The 20891-nt window shown below is 50.3% G+C and overlaps 1 protein-coding gene across 1 annotated transcript; it reads right to left on the reverse strand.

Annotated features, from left to right (window-relative positions):
• Positions 1 to 2802: 2802 nt before the first annotated feature.
• On the reverse strand, positions 2803 to 3990 carry LOC110584054 (glycine-rich cell wall structural protein-like). Its single transcript, XM_044915245.1, has 2 exons — positions 3453 to 3990; positions 2803 to 2840 (listed from the first exon to the last, which is right to left on the reverse strand). Exons 1-2 carry the CDS (start codon positions 3988 to 3990, stop codon positions 2803 to 2805), a joined length of 576 nt encoding a protein of 191 aa, XP_044771180.1.
• Between the last annotated feature and the right edge of the window lie 16901 nt (positions 3991 to 20891).

Here is a 20891-nt window from a genome sequence, read left to right on the forward strand (position 1 = left end):
AATTATTGTTTATATTTTCAGTGAGTTACTTTCTGATTTTTTTTTTTTGTATATGTAACCTGGGTCATATTGTGTCAGATTTTTCTTTAACCTGAGATGATATGAAAAACCTTTACTCATATTTTTAAAAAATATTCCATAAGCATGTGTGGTGCATTTTATTCTTCCTGATGGGTCCACTGTGCCGTCTGTAGCTCCTGCCCTTACCGCTGTCACCGTGTGAGACCGTGAGGTCCCCTGTCTGTGGGCCTTCTTACTACCCTGCTTGCAGAGGAGGGGGTCAGACTTGAGAGGCATGAACCATGCTTGGTGGTGGTTCTGACGGGGTTCAGAACACGGCGCCCTGGCAGACTGACTATTTCAAGGTGAAGGAATTTAAGGAAGGGCAGGTGCAGGAAGGACTCCCCTGAAGCAGGTCGTGGGACCTTCCTGTGACAGGTGCCCTCCCCCCACCTCGAGGACAGGAGCATCCTGATCTCCAAAGACAGGGATGCCGAGGGGAATCCCAACACACAGGCCTTGCTAGGTCTCCCCAGTTCCCTACCCGGAGCTCATACCTTTCATGCTACCACGTGTTCCATGAATGTGCATCCTTCATCATGCCCAACAGAAAATACCGGTCCCCACGGAGCATCACCTTGGTTCTGCATAAGTCTGTCTCTACCAGGCCATAGTCTTGAGGAAATCAGGAAAGTCTGATTCATCTGTGGAATTCCCACAAGACCTAGCCCAGAGCCTTGCCTTGTTAGCAAAACGCCAACAACACTGTGCCTATTTCATGATTTTTCCTCAACAGTATGGCTGAGACCCTGAGGCTCATGGCATTGTGACAACACAGCATTTTGGAAGATCCGCAAGGTCTCCCACCAGTCTTCGGGCTCCCCACTGTTCACACGCCCCGGGGTTTTGTCTTAACCCATCAGGAAATAGGTGATGTAGGAACAGCAACAGAGGCAGACTCTTAGCTCTGGAGTTTCAAAAGCTGAGGTCCAGGCATAAAACAATATATTTGGAAGGATATTTTTATCTGCGAGAGCCAGTTTTTGTCTCCCCCAGCTTCCAGACTCACGGTGTGTTCCTAAATGGGAGGAGATGGAGAAAGAGAGTCTGTTAGTGGATGCTGAGAAGCGATGTGGCCAGGACTGCATGCTTAGGGGCCTCCCAGGTGGGGAGGACCGGACTCTTAGACTGAGTTGGGTCCTGGACCACATAGAGTCAGGGTTCCCTGTGACGGGCAGGCCCCAGGGAGACACAAAGCTCCCTGACAACCCGCTCCGCACGCCACAGCAACATCCCTGGGCTGGGACACAGGACGTGCTCAGCAGCACTGGGGGTGGGGTGAATGCACAGAGCAAAGGTGAACCCATGGCTTGGTAAATACAACCTCATGCAAGCTCGCACCCAGGCACAAAGCTCTTTGTGGAAAACTTCACAAATGTCAGTCCCTCTAGAAGACAGATATAGGCACCCTCTCTCCCTGAACCTCTGGGCCAAATCCCCCAAGTCTCACGACAGATATTTTTAAACTTAGAGGAAGAATGACAGATCTTCACTTTCTGGAAACAATATGCTATTTTGAGAAAACCTCACACTCTAAATCTCAAGATGCTTGAGCATCTCTGGGGAAGAAGATGACTCAACATGACCAAGATGGTCACTGTGGTTTTAGGGACACTTAGCCACCACCATCTGGGAACTGTAAATGAGCAACACAGTTCGTTTTATTGGGTGATTTGCTTTATGCCTTCTTGGCAAAAGAGCCCATGTCTGGGATTTGCTTCTAAGTAATCCACATGGAGAGCGGGAGGGAAGAGTAGGATGAGCGTGGCTGAAGCAAAAGCAGACAAGTATTGATTATTTGGAGAGCTGGCTGATAATAAGTACACGAGAGGGGCTTAGAATTCTGTCTACTTTTTTTTTTTTTTAAAGATTTTATTTATTTATTTGAGACAGAGAGAATGAGATACAGAGAGCATGAGAGGGAGGAGGGTCAGAGGGAGAAGCAGACTCCCTGCCGAGCAGGGAGCCCGATGCGGGACTCGATCCAGGGACTCCAGGATCATGACCTGAGCCGAAGGCAGTCGCTTAACCAACTGAGCCACCCAGGCGCCCCCTGTCTACTTTTTCACTTGTCTGAAATTTCCCACACAAAAGGGGTTTTTTGTTTTGTTGTTGTTGTTGTTGTTATTTTATTTTTTAAATTCACACCTGTCTCTGGAGTAGTGCCGGCAATCCCCACCCTTACGATAGGAACGCCTGTCATCTGTCCCTCCTCTTGTCAGAGCAAAGTTTCAGACTGCTGTATTCCATTTAAATTCCAGAAACAATCAGGGCAACTGCAACTTTCAAGCCTTGTACCTGAGATACTTAGAAGAAGAAATCTGTGTTCATGTGTCCAAGATCATTAAAGAATTTAGGGAGCAAGCCAGACCAGAAAAAAATGTCTTCCCTTCTACTAAAATTAGCTATAAGTAGTTTATCCCAAATCCATGCTTTTTTTATATGAACTTTTCTGAAACTTCTGATATTTATATCCAACCTGGGGAAGAGAAGAGAGGAACCTGGATGGCTAAGAAGGAGTGGGATGAGTCAAGGGGACTTTTATGACAGGATGACTTCGAAGCTTCTCATCAGCCTGACCTCAGATTGCCATTACCAAAGTGCTAACAGTTATAAAAGTTATAAAAGCAGAGCCTCCCACGGTCTCTCGGGAAAGACCTGCCAAAACTGACTGACTCACAGTTCCTTCCACACCCCTCCTGCTGATTGGATCACTGGAATCTGCTGAGCAGATACCTGAGCTTACACAGAACTTAGGGACACAGAATAAGTGCCACTACCTTTGCAGGAACAAAAAGTAAGCGGTGAGGCAAAATGTGCCTCTGGGGGTGAGGGTGTTGTGCTCCCCAGGGCATTTCCAGATGAATAGGATGGGGGCGAGGGGGCCAGTGCTCTGTGCAGGGACCATAATGCTGCAAGCTGAGCTGTATACAGATATTCCAAAGAGGGAAACGCACCAGCGACAGGCCACAGAGGGCACAGGAGACACATCTGAACTCGCCTCTTGGGAGACACGTTAGAATTCCTGGAATAAGATCAGAAAGAAGTCGTCTCGAAGTCTGTTTTTGGAAAAATCTTATCTTCCAAGGAATGTGCTTTTCAGTGGAAGGACAGGACTCCAGAAAGACAGAGTCGAAGACACGAATGCACAAAACGCAAAGCAATTTTAAGTGATCATCGCTATGTTTTTGGAGAGCGGTATTGGCAAACAGTAGCATATATAGCTAACCGTCGAGCCAACCTTCCATAGCAAAGCCACATGCTGATCATCAGGCTCCTTCCAGAATATGCTCTTTTTGATGTGTGCATGGCCCTCTCTGATCCTAGGTGTTGTTTTGTGAAGTGGGTTGAGACCCTAAGGCCGAAAACCAAGCCACGGCCAGCTCCAGCACCATCACTGATATCCTCGGCACCACCGCCACAGCCAGCTCCGGCACAGTCGCTGATATTCCCACCACCACGCCCAAAACAAGAACTGTCACTGATATCCTCGCCACCACCACCATAGCCAGTTCCAGCACTGTCAATGATATCCTCGGCACCACTGCCATGCCCAACACCAGCACCATCACTGATATCCTGGCCACCACCGCCACAGCCAGCTCCGGCACCGTTGCTGATACCCTCGGCACCACCACCACGGCCAGCTCTGGCACCGTCGCTGATATCCTCGCCAACACCACCAAGCTCAATACCAGCACCATCGCTGATATCCTCGCCACCACCGCCACGGGCAGCTCCGGCACCATTGCGGATACCCTCGCCACCACCGCCACGGCCAACACTGGTACCATCGCTGATATCCTCTGGCACCACCGCCACAGCCAGCTCCGGCACCATCACTGATATCCTTGGGACCACCGCCACGCCCAACATCAGCACCATCGCTGATATCCTCTCCATCACCACCACGGCCAGCTCCGGCACCATCGCTGATATCCTCTGGCACCACAGCCACGGCAGGCTCTGGCACCGTCACTGACATCCTCGCCACCATTGCCACGGCCAGCTCCAGCACCCTCGACGATACCCTAGCCACCACCGCCATGGCCAACACTGGCATCGTCGCTGATATCCTCGATACCACCACGACGGCCAGCTCCGGCACCGTCACTGATGTCCGTTGGCACCACCGCCATGGCCAGCTCCAGCACCGGCGCTGATATCCTCTGGCACCACCGCCATGGCCAACATCAACACCATCGCTGATACCCTCGCTACCACCGCCATGGCCAGCTCTGGCACCATCACTGATATCATCAGCACCACCACCACGGTGAGCTCTGGCACCATCAGAGATATGCTTGGCAACATTGCCACAGCCAGCTCTAGGACATTTGCTGATATCCTCACCATCACCGAAATGGCCAACACCAGCCCCGTCGCTGATATCCTCTGGAACCACCGCCACGGCCAGCTCCAGCACACTCGCTGATATCCTCTGGCACTACCACCACATCCATCTCCGGCACCGTCGCTGATATGCTTGCCACCACCGGCATAACCAGCTCCGGCACCGTGGCTGATACCCTAGCCACCACCACCACGGCCAACACTGGCACCGTCACTGATAATCTCAGCACCAACGCCAATGCCAACTCCGGCACAGTCGCTGATATCCTCGGCACCACTGCCACACCCAACACCAGCAACGTCGCTGATATCCTTGCCACCACCACCACAGCCAGCTCCAGCACCATCACTGATATACTCACCACCACCGCCATGGCCAGCTCCAGCACTGTCGCTGATATCCTCAGCACCACCGCCATGCCCAACACCAGCACTGTCACTGATATCCTCGCTGCCACCACCACCATGGCCAGCACGGCACCATCGCTGATACCCTCACACCACCGCCACACCCATGGCGGGCACTGTCACTGATATTCTTGCCACCACCGCCACGCCCAACACCAGCACTATCACTGATATCCTCACCACCACCACCATGCCCAACACCAGCACCGTCGCTGATATCCTCACCACCACCGCCACAGCCAGCTCCGGCACCATCAGTGATATCCTCGGCACCACCACCACGGCCAGATCCAGTACTGTCGCTGATACCCTCAGCACCACTGCCGTGCCAAAACCACCACCATCACTGATATCCTCGGCACCACAGCCACGGGCAGCTCCAGCACCGTCGCTGATATCCTCAGAACCACTGCCATGGCCAACACCACACCGTCGCTGATACCCTCTGCACCACCGCCACACCCATGGCTGGCACCGTCGCTGATATCCTTGCCACCGCCAACACGGCCAGCTGTAGCACCGTCGCTGATACCCTCGGCACCACCACCATGGCCAGCTCTGGCACCATCACTGATATCCTCGGCACCACAGCCACGGCCAGCTCCGGCACTGTCAGTGATATCCTCAGCACCACAGCCACGGCCAGATCCAGCACTGTCACTGATATCCTTGCCACCAACACCACGGCCAGCTCCAGCACCGTCGCTGATTCCATCGGCACCACCGCCACACCCATGGTGGGCACCATCGCTGATATCCTCGGCACCACTGCCACGGCCAGCTCTGGCACCGTTGCTTTTGCCCTCAGCACCACCACCACGCCCAACACCAGCACTATCGCTGATATCCTCGCCACCACCACCACGGCCAGCTCCGGCACCATCGCTGATATCCTCGGCACCACCGCCACGCCCAACACCAGCACCACTGCTGATATCCTCGCCACCACAGCCACAGCCAGCTCTGGCACTGTCGCTGATATCCTCGCCACTACCACCACCATGGACAGCTCCTGCACCTTCGCTGATTCCTGGGCACCATTGCCACGCCCAAAACCATCACCATTGCTGATATCCTCGGCACCACCTCCACGGCCAGTTCCGGCACAGTCACTGATATCCTCGCCACCACCGCCACAGCCAGCTCCGGCACCGTTGCTGATACCTTGGCACCAGAGCCACACCCATGGTGGGCACCGTCGCTGATATCCTTGCCACCAGCGCCACGGCCAGCTCAGGCACTGTCGCTGATATCCTCGTCACCACTGCCAGGGCCAGCTCTGGCATCGTCACTGATATCCTCGGCACCACCGTCGCAGCCAACACCAGCAGCAGCACAGCATTCAGACAGGGACTGAGTGTCTCAACAATCAGACACATGAGGGAGTCAGCCAGGAGCTGGCAATGTCCGGCACTATAACGAAGACAACAATCGGAGGACAGTAGCAACAGTATTTGACTGAAAATTGTGGTTTTCAATGTAAAGTTTTAACTTTTTCTCAAGAAGACAATGAATGACACAGTGGAATCAAAATAAAGATGCTGCCTCAGCAGGGAGAGGAAAGACCAGAAAGGCGGTGGGTGTGGCTGTAACAGGCCAATGGGATCCAGTCCTCCTGCAACTGGAGTGTGGGTCTCAGCCAACCCGTGCACAACGTGACTGACAAACATAAGTCTGTCCACTTCTTGCTTTTCTGAAGATGAATAAAGAGAGAACAAATGGCACAAGACCTAAAAAAAAGTGTGTGTGTGTGTGTGGTATGGGGTGTGTATGAGGTGAGAATGTATGTGGTGTGTGTGTGTGTGGTGTGTGGGGGAGGGAGCAGAAGGAGAGGCAGGATGAGGAGGGGAGCACCTGCAGGAGCACCTGTGAGGTACCTGTGGGAGCACCTGCGGGAGCACCTGTGAGGCACCTGTGGGGGCACCTGTGGGGCACTTGTAGGAGGCAGAGCCAGGACTCGTGCTCAGCGTCACCTCCAACAGGACCCAGAACAAGTCCCAGCATGCCCGTCAGGGCTCAGCTTCAGCAGGTTGCCCACAGACAGACTCCCGTGAAAGAGGAGCCTAGAGCCATAAGGTAAAAGGGGATGAAGAACAAGCAATGGGAACACTGAGTATAGATAATAGATAAGAAAGGCTCAAAATAACCTCCTTTACAGCCGCACATCCGAATTTGAACATAGACCTCGCCATGACTGGATCAAGAATTGAAATGGGGACCACACACACGAAATAGAAACCAGAGAATTCACCTGTTGGAGGCTGTGAATAATATGGCAGCTGCTGAGTAACCAGGGGGGTCGGCTTGTTCAGCCAGCCTGAGGGTGTGGGCATGAGCCCCATTTTACATTGCACGATGACAGGGAGCAGAGACTCAACATGCAAATCAACGCCTTCTGAGAGGGGAGGCAAAAATCAAAGAAAACATGAAAGGGAAACATGTAAGGGAAATGCACGTTTACAGAGCTTGCAATATCTGAAGCACTATCCTCTGGCAGCACTGTTCAGCAAATGATGAGACAGACAGGAAAAGCATTCTGCAAGTGCCCTGCTGGCGGCGTCAGGTGAGGGAAGGACAGAGGACTCACAGCAAGCGCCAGTCTGGTTCCCACACAGAAGGCCGTGAACACTGAGGCAGCGCTAACTTCCACAGAATGGAGAAGGGAGGGAATGCTTTGGAGCCAAGAAGGTCACACCACTCTGTGAGGACAGTAGGGACAGAATCCCACATCTCAGACATCTGAAAATACACCAGCCAGCTAGTCTTTCTGGAGGAGAGCTCAGGACACAAAGCCACTCCACGACTGTTAGAGGAGAGGGGGCACAGGGGAGGCGTGGGAGAATTTAGTGAGAACCCAACTCTGAGTGACAGAAAGGTCAAGAGCCTTCTTGTTTCCTAAATAGAATGTGACTGAAGGGTGTGACATCTTGCAGGGTGAAGGGTATGACATCTTGCAAGATGAAGGGTGTGACATCTCACCAGGATGAAGGGTGTGACATCTCACCAGGGTGAAGGGTGTGACATCTTGCAGGATGAAGGGTGTGACATCTCACCAGGATGAAGGGTGTGACATCTCATCAGGGCAAAGGGTGTGACATCTCACCAGGGTGAAGGGTGTGACATCTTGCAGGATGAAGGGTGTGACATCTCACCAGGGTGAAGGGTGTGACATCTTGCAGGATGAAGGGTGTGACATCTCACCAGGATGAAGGGTGTGACATCTCACCAGGGTGAAGGGTGTGACATCTTGCAGGATGAAGGGTGTGACATCTCACCAGGATGAAGGGTGTGACATATCATCAGGGCAAAGGGTGTGACATCTCACCAGGGTGAAGGGTGTGACATCTTGCAGGGTGAAGGGTGTGACATATCATCAGGGCAAAGGGTGTGACATCTCACCAGGGTGAAGGGTGTGACATCTCACCCAGGTGTGCTGGGGAAAGAAGGGCTCTTTCCCCCAGCTCAGGACCCTCAGGCCTTGGGCAGCATGGAGGGAGGGCTGAGCCTGGGGTCCTGATCCTCCCGCTGTGGGTCCCCCCGCCGGGCCAGCGGGGCACTGTCCATGAGGCCATAGGCAGGGGACCCTGAGAGAAGCCGACTCCTGTGTCTCTGCATCCACACCAGCCCCTCCCTCATGCACTGCACAAGCCCCCTTGCCCATCTCCAGGACTGAGCCCTGCAGTGGATGCTAGAGCCGTCGAGAGCGCCTCACCTTCAGACTCACCTCACTCCGTCCGTCAGCCCACCCCCGCTGATGTGGGAATCCGACACGGAGTAAAACACGGCCAATGAAATGTCCCACAGGGTCCTCAAGCGTGTGGCACAGGGCCGGCTGCAGTAACAGAGGTCCCCCACGTGTTTCTGTCCCCCCTTTGCAGGTGGGGCACAGCATGCCTGGAGCCCCGTCAGCTCTGAGCAGCACTTCCGTGGGTCAGCCATTAGCCTGCCCCCACGTGTGCCCTTCCGCGTACCTAAGGCACTGGGAAGACTTCTTGGCCGCTTCTCAGACGCATCAGCTGCCACCCCTGGGAGGGACCAAAATAGCACACGTGTGCTGGGCCTTCACGCTACCCAACTGGGACCACTCCAGGGCTCCTGAGACGTGCCTGAGAGACCCAGTGTGCTCCTTCCACTTCTGCAGTGCCCCCAGGGGAGGGCAGTCCTGGAGACCCCCTGCAGCGGTCTGGCACATGTCCTGCCCACCGTCACACCAGCCGTATGCATGCTTGAGCTCAGCCATCGCCCTGTGACGTGCTAACTAAATGGGAACGGAAGGCATGGTGTCACCTATGGGGAAAAGTTTTAGGAGTCACTTGGGGTTCACCCATGCTTTCATGGGAACATGAGTTGCGAGAGGTCAACGGATGGATGACCACAAAGAACAGCACCACAGGGCCAGCCACGGGGCCACGCAGCACATGTGGGGAACGAACCGTGCTTTCTGCTGCTCCCACGGGGCCAGGCCTGGCATCAGACACACCCACTCTTCGCTTTTGTGCTCTATGCTGATGGCACACCCCACCTTGGACCTCACTGCCAGGAAGATCGGTGCAGTCACCCGTGTGTGTGTCACTGACAGGTGTAGAGCAAGTTCAGTATCGCAGTAAAACCATCAGTTGGAAAGGGGAAATTTGGTTATTTGCACAAGGGAAAACAAACTAATAAAATAAATCTGGCCGTTTGCTAACCGTGGTATGTCTTAATGCACCGAGTGGACACCTCCACTACCCAAAAGGGACATTCTTCCTCAGGTGGGTGAGGTCTTAATGTGCCAGGTCACATAAATTGTGCCTTCGAGTATGGGTTTTCCTTCCTTTTGCCCATCTTCTTCGGAAACGTCGTGTAGAGTCTGATGGGTGGCCTCGTCCTTCTCACCCCACCCTGCCTCCCTCTTTGTGGGAGCACCCCAGAGTCAGCAGCCCACACACGTGGAGCTTTGCTTCAGACATCGCTGGGTCCCACCACCTCCCCTCACACGCAGGAGACCCAGGGCCTGGGAGGTGGTCTCTTCCTTGTAGCCCGTCCCCAATCTCACTGTGAGCTGTCCCCTCCAGCCGCTCTGTCTCCTGTGCACCAAATCTCTTTCCTCAGCTCTTCATCTTCAGCCTCTTATGGGCGGGCTCCCCGAGCTGGGTGCAAGCAAAGAGGCAGCTTGGAGCTGGAGCGAGCCCTTGGCTGGACTCCCTTGTGCTCCTGTATCGTAAGCTTGCTATTCCAGTGCTTACCAGAGCCTAGACAGTAAGCTCCCCCCCTCTGGAAGGGATTTCATAGAGAAGAGCACCCCAAGGGGTTAGCATCCTGTTAACCAGCATCCAGACCCCCCAGAGCACTGCAGGCTTGCTCTGAAGTCACAGCCTAATAGGCATGCGGTGCACAAGAGAACGTCTTCCCTCCCTTGGCTGACCCTGCCTTTACCACCTCTCCCCCGCTCTTCTTCCTTCGAGTGTACCCTCCCCCCAAAGCATGTCCATGTCGCATTGCACTTCTCTCCGATAACCCATCAGCAACTGTCCCTCATGGTGATAAGCAGCCTCTAGATTCCATATCTGCAAGAGCACCTCACCCCACTTCATAACTTCCCACAGCATCTAGTTCTAGATCTCCAGAATCTTTGTCAACTGGACGTATGAATCGGAATTCATTTTTAAACTCCTGGAAGCAACTTTGCAGAGAAAGTTTGTTAATTCATGACTGATTTCACTTCTGATCATTTGCCTTCATTTGATGTGCCATTATTAATGAGGGGCTGATTGAACATTAATGTGATTGGAATCTGAATTAATGTATTTTAATAATTTATTGTTTTCATAAATCCAAGACAATAAGATCAGAAGGATGGACCTCGTGTTCTCAAACCAATGGAACTTAAAATTAAAAGCCCACTTTATCCTCCCATCCATTTAAATCCCTCAGTGAACATTTGCTGGTCCGACTACGATAATTTTCCTTGGTGGTGACAAGTAAGTAAATTTTCCAGCTCCATCCAAGAAGCCCTGTTTTTGTAAATCTGGAGAGCCATCCTTCAGTGTTATGGATGGCATGCATGCAATTCAGGGGGCCGGGGAGGCTGTAATTCAGTCTGGAGACTGATTGCAAAGGTGTGAACTCTCATCTGGCTCCCAAAGCCAGCAAAACCCTCCAGTGAGTTATGCTTTCAATCTGTGCCCACAGCTGCCTTCTGCATTCCTCCCATGGAAATAGCGCTGGGAGAATGATGCATGGTATCACTACTGTGCGCCTCTCCCATTCAATACAGCGTCTGCTTTGTGTTTCGGTAAACAGATGGAAGCCAAGCAAAATGGAATGTGAATAATAATCCTGGGTGAATTGAATCAAGTTCAATGATCATTTCAGTAATATACTGAGTGTTGAAAAATCTATATAAATATGTTGAGTCCCACAAACCGAAGTTTGCACATGGACAGGTTTTTTAAATATTTATTTGGCCAAATGCACGCCAGGCTTTAAATGGTCTCATTTGAGCATCTTTCCATGTTTGCACCTAATGTAATTCAACTAAAAAAAATGCATTAATTTTGTGTAAAGTCGTGTACGAGATGTTATACCCCAAACGTGGTGAAGAATAGAGAATCAAATCACCAATACCTCCTCAATGTGAGGGCAGGTGTCGTGTCCCGAATACCTGCAACTGTGAAGACTAACCACCGAACCACCATTCAATCACACAGCACATGAGTATGGCATCGCGATGCCAGATCACAAGTGAGCCTCCGGTTGAGTGATTTAAATAGATTGGTTATTTTCCTTGGGTAGACACAAAGCCTGTAGCCTATTAATATCCACGAGATAGTCTCAGTCACACCAGTCTGCACTGCACACCCACACAGAGCATGTAGAACTTGGAGGAATGCCACGGAAATTCAGAAACAGTGAATGTCTTTTAAAATTCGCCACGGCAGAAGATCGAAGGAGCTGGGTGCCAGATAGTTCCTGACCGACCGGTGAGACTCTTTCATTAAGCTAGAGCTATTTACCACTGCTGTGGTCAGAATCGTTGGTAAAAATTCAGATGCCTCCATGATTTTTTTTTATTATCTACAATACCAAAAAATATATATATATATGGGATGGTGGGGGAGCACAAGATTTTTAGGACAGTGAAATGACCCTGCGATACTGTAATAGTAGATACAGGTCATTATGCATTTGTCCAAACCCATGGAATATACCACACCAACAGTGAGCCCTGATGCAAAGCACAGACTTTGTGCGGCCGTGGTGTGTCAATCCCAATCCCTGCTGATTGGGATTCAGCAACTATAACAAATCCACCATCCAGTGGGGGGCATTGACTGGAGGGGGCTGTTCATGTGTCGGGACAGGAATGGGACATATGTGGGAAACCACTGTACCTTCTCAATTTTGCTGTGAACTTAAAATTGTTCTAAAAATATTTTTAAAAAATTTTTAATCAAAAGCACTAAGATATGGAACTGAATCCCATAGAATCATACTATTGGGGATGGCATGGTTGGAAGAACAAAGGGGAAAAGTGGAAAAGCTCTCAGTGATCTATAGATATCTATAAAATTATAAATTTAGGTGTTTCTTTCTATGGGAAAAAATAGAGTAGAACTCTCTAGCTGGAAAGAATTACTTCAACCAATTACCTTCAAAGCCGATCTGAGCCTCTTATTAATGTCCACCTTCCAACATAGCCCCTTTCTTTCATCCCGATGATTTATGCTTTTGTAAGATGACTCTTTCTGTAACCACTGCTGGCCACCTCCAGCCGTGTTTGACACGGGTCACACCTCCGGCCGCCAAGCCCACTCATGCATATGGATGGACAACCCAGCAGCAGGCTGCCTGTGGTAATGAAGGCCCAGGCTGCAGGGATCACACCATAAAAATGCTTCCATCAATGTTATCCCAGGACCCATGGGATGCAAGGGCACTGCTTTTATTCCCGTAATACCATCTATTTTTGATATTTTTTTTATTCTGTTGATAATGAGTAAAATCGGCCGAGTGAGCATATACTTGACGGTTAATACAAACGAATTATTTTATCAGCTCATGTTAATGATGTCAGTACCATTCTCTCCTAGTGATTTATTATTTGCATTCAGATATATTTGAATACTTTTGAATATTTTACATGGTATGGGATCTGAATACATTAAAGCATATGCTGGGGATGCTCTACCTTCTGCTCACTCACTGTTACCGGTTTCAGATAGATTCTTCCAGATGACCCAGAATACTTGTATTTATTAATTTTTGTATTTTACTCAGAACCGTTGCACTGTTCTGGGTCCTGTCTCTATCATATGTTACGCTCTCTGTGTGTTTTTTAAATTTTTTAACATCCTTAATTGCGGTAAAATACAACCTATAATGTACCACCTTCACCGTTTTTAAGCATACAGTTCGGTGACGTTACAGACATTCCCAGGGCTGTGCAACCATCTTCCCAAACTAAAACCCTGTCCCCATAAACACATACACCCCGTTTCCTCTCCTTTAGACCCTGGCAGCGACCTGGCAGGTGTCAGAACATCCTTCCTTCTTATGGCTGAGTAATATTCCATTGTGTGCTTACGGCACATTTTCCTTGTCCGTCCAACCTTTGACGGACACTGGGCTTGCTTCTGCCCTTTGTTTCATTGTGAATAACGTTGCTGTGAGCACGGGTGTGCAAGAATATCTGTGAGATCCTGTTTTCACTTCTGAGTAAATGCCCGGGAAGGAATTACTGGGTCATGTGGCAATTCTATCTTTACTTTTGCCTTCTGTTGTTAACGTGCCTTCTTTTCTTTCTTTTTTCCTTAAAATCTTTGCTATATGGTCTATGAGAGTGATCTTTACTTTGCTTGGACTTCTGTGTCCTTTCTTTTATGATGATTTGAAAGTGTTTCCATTTTGTTCTTACTTCTTTTACTCGACATTTTTAAAACTGTTTTAATACCCTTAATTCTCTGTCTTTAGACTTCCTATTCAATATGAGATTAGTATATTTCCCCCTTCTCTGGCCTCCCCTTTCTTGCCTCAATAAATATACTTGGTTATTTTACTATTCTTCATTCTTCCAATACTTTGTACTTTCCAATATGCATGATTGTCAGTTTTGTACAATCTCTTTCACTCCAGAGGGGACAAGAAGGGGGACGCGGCATGTCTGCACCCCTCCCACGTGCCCTCCCACGGGCGCCTACTTACTTGGCATGGGTGGTGCTCCCCGATCAGATCGTCGCCCTCCCGGGAGCTGTGGGCATCCCCACGTGCCCATGGCTTCCGAGTTCACCGCTCCTGTAGGATTTCAGTTTTGCCGTGTGTCAGAGCAGCATCGTGGTGAATGTCCTCCGGAGGAGTGCACCTGACCACCTGAACAACAGCATGCTGCCCACCTTCTAGAACTAGATACTGCCGCCAAGCCTGAGGGCAGCGGATGCTTCCCCTTACAAATATCTTGTGCTGTGTTCTGTGTGGTTGGCCGTATACCTAAGGATAAACTTTCCTTTATCTTTAAACATGTATCTGTTCCTCTTACTTTGTCCCTGTTCTTAGTGTCTGGCATGTCCTTGCATCAGATAATCAAGCACAACTTATCTTATTTCTATATAAATTTGATTTAAGTCTTTGCTCTTTTGCCTTTTTCTCCTGGTGCAGTCTGCACATTATTCTCACTGACCCCGGGCTCATCCTGCACATCCAGGGGTGTCCGTGTGTCTGCACAGTGTCCTTGTCCTCCCCGGCTTCTGTGCCCCATGTGGCCCAGGGCTCACCTCCCCGTGCCTGAGCTCTGCTCCTTGAGCCTTTGTGTCTCCACTACGGCCTCTCAGAGAAAGGTTCTCAGACTGGATCATTGGAACAGGCGGGGCTGTTTGCATTTACTCCACCGCCTGCAGGGTGGGCTGTCTCCTACTTCTTTTCTGCTTTTCCTCCTTTTTTCTTATAGTATCTTTAATAGATCTGTGCTTTCCCTTTTCTTATGAAATCCATCTTTTAATAAAGGGAATCTTTCTGGACCAGCTATTTGCATAAGATACAAATGGAGCCCGGGCAGTTTTCACCGGTTCAGAATGAAGCTCCTTCCCTGTGACTCGGGGCTGTGTGCACGCACCCATGCGTGTATGGGGTGGAGGGGGAGGTCAGTTTTCCCTGGTGTGTGTGCACCTGTGCGTACACACATGTGTGCATGCATTATTTTACTTGTGATTTCTCCCCAGCTCAAGGGGAGGATGTGTGCTGCTCACAGCCTGGAGCCTCTCACCCTCAGCTCACTGAGAGATTGCCTTCTGCAGAGTTAGAGGACCAGCTAATGGGTTTAGTATAAGGCCTGACACATGGAGAGTGCTCACAAAGTGCAGGGTTTTCTCTGGGCAATCTCTCCTGCTCCTTCACAGTGCCAGGGGAGAGTCCTGGCACTGCCCTGCATCAGATCCTATGCTTCCAGACAGGGCCTGTCTGCAGTGTCACTTGAGAAACCCAGGGTGCCGCTGGCTGGGTCTGGGACCTACTGGTGAGCACCCTCTCCCCTGGGCCCTTCTGCACCCATTCGACTCTGGAGTCTGATGCTTCACATACACTGTGGCTAGACCGTGCTGCAAGCCTCACTAAAGATAGAGTTTGCTTTCTGGATTTGCTCTTCTTATTCTCTGTGGATAACTTTGAAAAGAACATAACAAGAAACAAGTGTTGGAGAGGTTGTCGAGAAAGGGGAACCCTCTTACATTGTTGGCGGGAATGCAAGTTGGTACAGCCACTCTGGAGAACAGTATGGAGATTCCTTGGTAAGTTAAAAATAGAGCTACCCTATCTCCCAACAATTGCACTACTGGGTATTTAAATACAGACGTAGTGAAAAGAGGGCCATATGCACCCCAATGTTCATAGCAGCAATGTCCGCAATAGGCAAACTGTGGAAAGAGCTGAGATGCCCTTCAACAGATGAATGGATAAAGAAGATGTGGTCCATATATACAATGGAATATTACTCAGCCATCAGAAATGATTAATACCCAACTTTTACATCAACATGGATGGGACTGGAGGAGATTATGCTAAGTGAAATGAGTCAAGCAGAGAAAGTCAATTATCATATGGTTTCACTTATCTGTGGAACCTAAGGAACAGCATGGAGGACATTAGGAGAAGGAAGGGAAAAATGAAGGGGGCGGAGAATTGGAGGGAGAGATGAACCATGAGAGACTATGGACTCTGAGAAACAATCTGAGGGTTTTAGAGGGGAGGGAGGTGGGGGGATGGGTTAGCCCGGTGATGGGTATTAAGGAGGGCACGTACTGCATGGAGCACTGGGTGTTATACAAAAACAATGAATCATGGATCACCACATCAAAAACTAATGATGTATTGTATGGTGACTAACATAACATAATAAAAAAATTTATTAAAAAAAAAGGACTGAAACAATCAGAGAAAGACATGTATCATATGACCTCACTGATATGAGGAATTCTTAATCTCAGGAAACAAACTAAGGGTTGCTGGAGTGGGGGGTGGGGGGTGGGAGGGATGGGATGGCTGGGTGATAGACATTGGAGAGGGTATGTGCTATGGTGAGCACTGTGAATTGTGTAAGACTGATGAATCGCAGACCTGTACCTCTGAAACAAATAATACATTATATGTCAAAAAAAAAAAAAAGAAGAAGAAGATAGCGGGAAGGGAAGAATGAAGGGGGGGAAATTGGAGGGGGAGACGAACCATGAGAGACTATGGACTCTGAAAAACAAACTGAGGGTTCTAGAGGGAAGGGGGTGGGGGGATGGGTTAGCCTGGTGATGGGTATTAAAGAGGGCACGTTCTGCATGGAGCACTGGGTGATATACGCAAACAATGAATCATGGAACACTGCATCAAAAACTAATGATGTAATTAAAATAACATAATAAAACATAAAATAAACATAATATAACATAATAAAAAAAAGACGTATATTAGAATACCAAAAAAAAAGACTGAAAAAAAACTACAAAAAAAAAAAAGAGCATAACAGAGAGATCTTCACCCCATTGTCTTAAAATGGAGACAGTATATTGCTTTGTTTTTGTGTTTAAGAGATTAAAAGACCAGTTCTTACAGGGCATTTATTCATTCATATATCCGCCATATACAATGGAAGTTGATTTTTGTGTTTATGTCGGTAACTTCTGTCGGTATTAGGGATACAAAATAAACAAGACTCAGAAGAACTTAAAGCGGGGACTTGAACAGTATCGCATGTTCACGGCAATGTTCCTCACAATGGCTAAACGGCAGAAGGAACCCAAATGTCCACCAACACATGAGCGCGTGAGCAAAATGTGGTATATGCACAGAATTGATCATCATTTACCCGAAAAAAGAGGGGAACCTGACACATGCTACAACAATGAAACCTGAGGACGTATGCTAAGCAAACAAGCCAGTCACAAAAAATGAAACACAGTATGATTGCACTTACATGAGGTACTTAAAGCAGTGGCGTTCCTAAGATAGAATGCTGGCTGCCGGGGGGTGGGGGAGGGGGAAATGAGGAGCCTGTGTTTAATCGGGATGGAGTTTCCGTAGGAGATGGAACGTTCTGGAGATGGATGGTGGTGATGTTCGCACAACCTGTGAATTAAATCATGTCTCTGAACTATACACTTGAATATAATCGGGATGGAAAATTTTACATTATGTGTATTTTACCATAATTAAAAATAAGCAAATGAAAGTAAATAAGTAACTAAGACAAGAAACTCACAAAATGGTCAGGGACCATTGGGAAGAGACCCCGCCCTCTGGCTGGCTTAGGTAGCTTTGAGACATCCCTTGTCCTCTGGAGCCTCAGCCCCCTCCACCATGAAACCCAAGGAGCGAACCTACAGCTTCTCTGACATTCTGTGACGCTCTGACCTGGCTCTCCATCACACCCCCCAAAAGACTGTGAATATCACAGTGTCATTATCCCAAGTTCCCTGCAACCATGCACAGCTGTGTGCACAGTCGCAAACCAAGGTGGAAAGCATGGGGTCTGAGAAACCCACGCAGGGAGCTGCCCAGAGATGCTGGCTGTGCCTCCAAACCGGAGCTGGCCGCTGAGCAGGCCCGACCTGGGCAGTCCCACGGCCCCCCGGCTTCATCTTGACCCAGGACCTGCATTTTCAAGCTGCGCAGGTTACATAGCCAGCTCTGGGTCGGCCTTAACCCTGAGTGGTGGAGGTCAAGTTAGAGTCGCTGAATTTTCAAAGGCATGCGGCCTTTCCCTGGCTTTACTGTCTCTGAAGACAGCCAACCAGAGCTTTGAAATCCCGAGAGGGACAGTGTACCAGGAGCCCATAAACATATCAGAGACAGACAGCTAAGAACCCTGCTTTATTACACAGGAACCCGCGGTGAGAAGCTGGAATGAAGGATGAGTCTGCGACTTGGCTTCCAAATGACCAAACTCGGACTAATTTACATCACTTTTTGGCCTAAGCACTTGGCTCTTCCTTTAAGTTTTATTTCTGTTCCACTTACTCCCTCCCCAAAAGGCTCTTCTCTCTGGTCACAAATAGATTTTTACTAGCATTTTTGAGAAGAAAAAGGAGAAAAGGAGAGAGGTCAGGTGGCCCACGTCGGCTTGGCTCTGCTTTCGATGGTCATTACTCACTGGAATTTGAAACACAGTTAATCATCTGCAAAGTGAGGAAAATAAACATAGCACTGGCCCAGCGAATCCGGGAGGTTGGCCCAGCCTGCCGCGTGCACTCTGGGGAGCCCTCACCATAAACAGCAGAGGCGAACAGGCTGAGGCTGTCGAGGGAGACGGGATCCCTGCCGCCTCCCTTCCCTGGTGCGAAACCCCATCGCTCTGCACCTTCACTCCTCATGATGCATCTGCATCCTTCCTACTCTGCCTCCAACAGGCTGAGTGGGCTTGCAGTGTCCCGAGATGTGTCACGGCCTCGGTTTCCCTAGGATGTGTTGATGGTTTGTGCGGGCTAAATGCAGTGATGTGTGAAAGCACCTTGAAGGGCGTGAGCGCCCTGCTCCACGGGAGATGCCACGGCTGACGGCCTTTCCACCACTTACAGCACATCGCAGGATCCCCAGGTCAGAGTCCTAGCCTTCCAGACTTAGACACACACACACACACGTACAGGTGTAGACGTGCATTCACGCAGACACACAGATACACACACAGACACACAGACACACACAAGCAGACCCACATACAGGTGTAGACATGCAGATAGACAGATGGGCACACACGCACACAGACACACACATAGACACACATACGGTGTAGACGTGCAGACACACAGACACACATACAGTGTAGACGTGTAGACACACAGACACACACATACATGCAGACACACATACATGTAGACAGACACACAGAGGCACACATACATATATAGAAAATAAAGACATACTTGGGATTAATACTGTGCTTTAAGCATTAAATAAAACGTTGCAGCACTGGATGTGATAAATAGTAGAAGTTCAGAGTAGTCATGAACATAGAGAGTGTGTAGAGACCTGTGTGACTCTGAGCGGCCCCCGTGGGGTATTGGTTCCCAGGGATGAGCGGCCCCCGTGCCCGCCAATATTCCGCTCCAGCTTGGATCCTCGAGTCATGGCCCTGCCAGTGCCGAACTCGCGGGCGTGCAGGGGGCGCGGGAGCAAGGCTGAGCTCGGTGCCCTGGCACAGACATCAAGGCACGTCGCCGGCGCCCAGCCCTGGGCAGCAAGGGGAGACCCCCATGCATAAGGGGACACCAGGGGGTTGGTGAGGCAACATGGGGGGTTGTGGGGGCTCAAAGAAGGAAACAGAAGGGGAACAGTGCGCTGTGTGCTGGGAAAGTACAACCTGCTGAAAGCCGCCAAGTGAAAAGTAGGCGGGGCCTGGGAGAGCAGGTGGCCGGGACCGGGAGATGGACGGGCAGGGCTCCAGCAGCCCATACCTTCCGGAATGGCTGGAGCTTCCTAGAATACAGAAATACCTTTCCATTGGTTGGTAAACAGCAGCTACTCCAAAGCCCCTACAATAACCTCCTACTGGCCAGTGACCCCAACTCCACCCACCAGCTTCCCAGCTCCCCCAAATCGAGACATTGAAAAACAAACCCCCAGCTGAGCACTGGGCCCCCCGAGACCCTGCTCTGCAAGTGTCAGGCGGGACTGGGGACTGCCCACACTGTCTTACTTGCTAGATACTCTGACATCACTGATGTGTTCTAGAAGAAGAGGGACATTCAGCGAACCACTCTGCAGGGAGAGACTGGAGGGGCACCAGCCCAAGGTCGGTGGGCTCCTTAGGAGCTGGCTCCTTAGTCTTCAGGGCTGAGGATGCATGTGGGTGACATATTTAGGAATATCCTTTGGCACCTTCCAGAACCATTCTGAGTTGCTGCTGACAGACAGCTCAGGCTGAAGAGAGAACATCCCACCCAGGATCTCCCACACCTCTTCAGGGGGTTGACAAGCCGACCTCCTTGCTCGGAACCCTACACAGGGTCAGAGCTGCTTTTATGCCCAGTATGAGGGCAAGGATGCTGGGGACTCCCTCCTGAAGGGCCTTGCAGAACGACAGTCCCCGTGCCTGTGGCCTATCCCCCAGCCCCGTTCCCTGACCCCCAGCACCAAATGTGCTCTGAGACCTGGTGCTTCCCCAAAGGTCTCTCAAAGTCTCTCATCCATTGGCTGATGTAGCCAAGAGTGCCTGAGGTCAGAGTTTGGGATTCAAACAGCCTCTCAGCCAGTTTTTCACATAAGTAGAAAGAGCAGAGTACCCCAAAGTATGTGAGCTGTTCTGCCCTGTCCAGGGTACTTTCTAATGGCTGATTCTACATGTCAGCTTGACCGGGCGGCAGGATGCCCTGAGATCCGATAAGCGTTATTTCTGGGGGTGTCTGGGAGGGTGTTTCTGGAAGACATGAGAGTCAGATTTGGAAGTAAAACAGGTCATCCTCATCAGTGCGGGGGTCGTGGTTCCCTCTGTTGAGGTCCATCCTCACAGGTGCCGGGGCGTGGTTCCGTCTGCCAAGGTCCATCCTCACAGGTGCCGGGGCGTGGTTCCATCTGTTGAGGTCCATCCTCACAGGTGCCGGGGCGTGGTTCCGTCTGCC

The sequence above is a fragment of the Neomonachus schauinslandi genome, chromosome 5 (assembly GCF_002201575.2).
Source record: "Neomonachus schauinslandi chromosome 5, ASM220157v2, whole genome shotgun sequence".
NCBI classification, from domain to species: domain Eukaryota; kingdom Metazoa; phylum Chordata; class Mammalia; order Carnivora; family Phocidae; genus Neomonachus; species Neomonachus schauinslandi.

Excerpts from the sequence above, each read along its gene's own strand:
- LOC110584054 (XM_044915245.1), bottom strand. The coding sequence starts at position 3,990 with ATGGTGCCGGAGCTGGCCGTGGTGGTGATGGAGAGGATATCAGCGATG. Across the intron at positions 2,841-3,452 it reads TGCCGAGGATATCAGTGATG|GTAGTGGCACTTATTCTGTG; the intron begins GTGCTGGAGCTG and ends GTTCCTGCAAAG.